Source organism: Sinocyclocheilus anshuiensis, unplaced genomic scaffold (genome assembly GCF_001515605.1).
Source record: "Sinocyclocheilus anshuiensis isolate Anshui unplaced genomic scaffold, SAMN03320099.WGS_v1.1 scaffold1203, whole genome shotgun sequence".
In the NCBI taxonomy this organism is placed as follows: Eukaryota; Metazoa; Chordata; class Actinopteri; order Cypriniformes; family Cyprinidae; genus Sinocyclocheilus; species Sinocyclocheilus anshuiensis.
In genome coordinates this window covers 335,514-339,865 of record NW_015539980.1, presented here as the reverse complement: position 1 = coordinate 339,865, position 4,352 = coordinate 335,514, and the positions used below count along the sequence as shown (strand labels likewise).

Sequence of the window (4,352 nt, the reverse complement as noted above, 5' to 3'; positions counted from 1 at the left end):
CTCTGAAGTTTTAAGGGCACGTTTTATTGAAAATGTTTATTGCAGAATATGAATGTAACAGCTAAATAAACTCTTGTTTAAAACTGAAAAATGTTTGAATGCGGAGAGCTTAAAAACACCCAGATACTGTATGTAAAGGATTCATACACGTATTTAGAGAAAACAAGATACTCCTTTTTAAAAAGCAAAACGCACCGAGTAATGCTAAAGAGAAAAAAATCACATATATATGAACACGTTTAATATCCATGCTTAAGCACATGCCTGTTCAAATTAAAAACGAGGTCAAGTTCATAGCATTGGCTTCCTTCCAACAAGTGTGATACTGAAGCTGTTGAAGTAACTTCAGCCCTTCAGGTTTAACGTAACATCTGATGGCAGCACACCAATCCTTCACCATTATCAACAGAGGCATGGACTTTGAGATTTAGGTGAACTCCAAATATAAATGTTATGCGAGTCACAAGCAAACAAATAATTCAATGATGATGTAGAATGTGGACATGTTAGCACAGGGGGATCAGCGCATGTTTATTCAGCTTTCTATTGCCAGCAGAACAAAAATGGTCAGACCGCTTTTAAAAAAAAGAAGAGATTCAAATGTTTAGATCCATAATGGCACCACTTTGACACCGATTACAATAGTAATCACAAATAATTACCGTTACAAACCAATTACAATCTAATTTACAACCAATTACTCTAGTATCATTTCACACGTGACTGTAGAAAACTATAAGATGGAATCTCACAAAATCTGTCTGGGTTTAGGTTTCCATTATATTTATATATATATATATATATATATATATATATAAACACTTTCACTCCCAATTCACATTACTGTAACATGAAAAATGTTTTAATTGTAAATGAAGAGTGAAAATGTTCTTAACTGTCTGAAAAAAAAGGGAAATGTTTCAAAATCGTTAAAGGGACAGTTCACCCAAAAATGAATCATCAGCATTAACTCCCCTCATGTTGTTCCAAATCCATAAAACTTGTGCATTTTTTCCCATCAGTTGAATGTCAGTGCATGCTAAACTTTCAAACTTCAAAAAGTACATGATCTTAATGAATCAAGCAATTTAATCATGCATGTTTCAGCACATTAAACATGCATGTTTGAGCTTCTGTTTACCTACTTGTTTATGTGTGTACATCAATGTAAATTATATGTAAAAAAAATCATCATCATACTGCAGAAGACTTGGATTGCACCTTTTTTTTGTTACAATGTCTTTATGTACTTTTGGAAGCTTAAAAATTTTGGTTGCATGGAATTTCAATGGATTGACAAAAACGAGAGAACATTAAAAATATGTCTTCATTTGTGTTCTAAAGATAAATGGAAGTCATATGGGTTGGAACAATGAACATTTTAATTTCTGGGTGAACTATCCCTTTTTTTTCTTTCTTGATTTTGGAGGAAAATATGACCTATTTGACATAGGATATGACATGTTTGTATAGGATTCACCTATAAAGTCTGAGTGAAATACAGTAGCCATATACTGTATATTGTGTCCACGCGTTTGACCTGCTTACATGAGTTTCTTGCTTTGACAATCATATATTGAACATATCAAATATCCAAAATACACTCTATAAATAGTTAAAAATGTAGGATAAAAATATAAGAAAATGGCACCCAAAACTGCAAACATAAGTCCCTTTAAAGATCAACTCGAATCATCTTCTGTAGTGCTACATTTGTCATGATTTGTTCCCTATACATTGGGAGTAATGACGAATTAAGCTCTGAAACGGACTAAAAACACTGTCGTTACAGTAAAGTACTCCATATGTGCGTGTGTCCAGATGTCTCAATAGCAGCGCAGGCAGACTTTGCGAGTTCTGTGATGCTACGATTGACTTCCCTCCTGAGTTTCTCGAGGGGAGTCCAGAAGCGCAAACATGTCTTCGATCACCTGCCACAGGCAGCTGTCGAGCGGGAAGTCGTTGTCCACCAGGTTGACGAGGAAGTAGTTGTCGTGGATGTACTGAATGATCATGCGCGATGGCGACTCATCCTCGTACAGCTTCGCCCACTGTTCAATCCACAGCGCAAAAGCCTCGTCCTGTGGGAACAGACAGAACTGAGCTATGTCTGGAGTCTAGGTCATCTTTTACTATCACTAGCTGTGTTTCCATCACGCTATTTTAATGCACATTTTGAAGTATCGCATGAGAATTGAGTGATGGAAACGCCAAATTTCGAATAAAAATCCCTTAATTCGCAAAAGTTTTTACGCTCGCTTGGTGGTTTTTGACTTGTGCGAAAAAGGGTTGATGTGAATAATGGGAGATGGAAATGCATTTTACGAATAAATTCCAAGCGCACTGGAAAAGTCATCTGACTTTGCGCTATGGGACCGCAAAACCTGACTAACCTTCGGACCGATCTTGCTCCACAGCTTCTGAAATGTTGTTTTGGTCATTTGGAAATGCCCAAGCAAAGTCTGTCATCAAAAGTATTTCTGTAGAATTGTCTTACATCCGCCTCCGAAAGCAATGACCGCATTCATTGCGTTTCGTCTGCTCGCTAGTAATTTATTATATATGAAAATTATTACATTCAGTAGTCTCCTACTTTTATTAGTGATTTATATCAGGAAGTGACGGTTTTGTTCTCTTTGACTCGTTGCATGGAAACTGTGCTTGTTTGCAAATGTTTTATGCGATATTCCAATTTTGCGCATAAGTAAAATTCGCAACTTTGGATGGAAACCCAGCTACTGAGACATTAATAGTGAATGTAAGAGTGCCAGTGGGACGGAGTACAAATGTGAGGTCAATAAGGACTTTGGAAGCGTCACACGTGGATGTGCAGGCTGTTTAAACACAACCTAATAAGTTTGCATTGCTTAGTGGTTGCTAGGGTGTTAAAGGTGGTTACTAAGTGGAAAAAGCATCACCTTCCAGTACATAAAGCTGACTGGATCCACGACGGTGGGCTGAATGATCTCTCTGCCGGGGAATATGCCCCATGTCACAGCGTTGGGCTGCATATCATGGGCATTTGTAGTATTCCTGCCCTAAAAAGACATGATTTCATAACGTCAATATAAAAACTGGAGAGTACGTGATGTAATCTTGCTCTTAAACTGGTGTTTACCTGAACGTTGACTATATGGTAGTTCACACGAGGTTCATATTTCTTCAGCACTTGCAGAAGTGCAGTAACATTTTCGCTGGATGTGAAAAACTCCAGGTAAGCCTGTCGATTTCAAAAGGTAAAAATAAAGATGCTGAAAGAATTTCCAAAAGTAAGCCAATTCCAAATAAACCTAAAAGATAATAAACCAGCAAATGACCAAGTGCACAGTTCCCACGGTATCACAAGAATAACTAGATCTGATAATACTCTATGAATTTACTGACAGCATCATAGTAGCAGTTTTTAGCATCATTAATATACTATTACAATTTGTTTTGTATATTTTCTGTTTTCATTTAAAATAGTTTAAGTTTCAGTTTGAATTTATTTTTAGTTATTTTAGTACTAAAGAAAATGAAAAATGTTTCCTTGGCAACTAGCTGAAAAAGTTTTTTTATATATGTTTCAGTTAAAGTATTTAAATTAATGATTTTTTTTTTCCCCTCATAGTTTTAGTTGTAGTTAACCAAAATGACAAAATTCTTTCAGCATTTATTCACCATCATGTCGTTCCAAACCTGTATGACCAGAACACAAAAGATTATCATAGTTGCTGTCCAAAAAGGACAAGAGAAATAAAATTAGTCCATATGATTTCTCTGCTCCATTCAAAGTCCACTGAAGTCATATGACAGCTTTCTGTGAGGAATCAAATGAAACGAATGCACATTCAAACCTGGTACGTTGCATGTTTGATCAGTGACAAACATCTTTGCTTCTTTTATGTCACAGGAGTGACAGTTCGTATAGTATTGTTAATATACCATTATAGTATTTATTGATATTTTAAATTTGTTTTTATTTTTATACTTTTTATTTTACCCAAAATTTGTGTCATTTTTTTACCAGTTTTTGTAGTTTTAGTTTTATAATCTCCCTCCCCCTATTTTATATCTTAAAGGGTTAGTTCACCCACAAATAAATTAATTACTCACCCTCATGTCGTTTCAAACCCGTAAGACCTTCGTTCATCTTCGAAACACAAATTAAGATATTTTTGATGGAATCTGAGAGCTGTCTGACCCTCCATAGACAGCAACGCAACTGAAATGTTCCCAAGTCCAGAAATGTAGCAAGGAGATCGGTAAAATAATCCATGTGACATCAGGGGTTCAACCGTAATTATATGAAGCTACGAGAATACTTTTTGTGCGCAAACGAAAAAAAATAAACGACTTTATTCAACAATTCA

At 35.7% G+C, this 4,352-nt stretch overlaps 1 protein-coding gene across 1 annotated transcript in view; it reads right to left on the bottom strand.

Annotated features, from left to right (window-relative positions):
* Positions 1 to 953: 953 nt before the first annotated feature.
* The window catches only part of mthfr (methylenetetrahydrofolate reductase (NAD(P)H)), a 17,976-nt gene continuing 14,577 nt past the window's right edge, over positions 954 to 4,352 (bottom strand). Inside the window, exons 10-12 of the mRNA XM_016484306.1 lie at positions 3,119 to 3,220; positions 2,919 to 3,038; positions 954 to 2,081 (exon numbers count right to left, since the gene is read on the bottom strand). Of these exons, the coding sequence (XP_016339792.1) occupies positions 1,866 to 2,081; positions 2,919 to 3,038; positions 3,119 to 3,220 (438 nt within the window). The 3' untranslated portion in view covers positions 954 to 1,865. The remainder of the gene's footprint in view (positions 2,082 to 2,918; positions 3,039 to 3,118; positions 3,221 to 4,352) is intronic.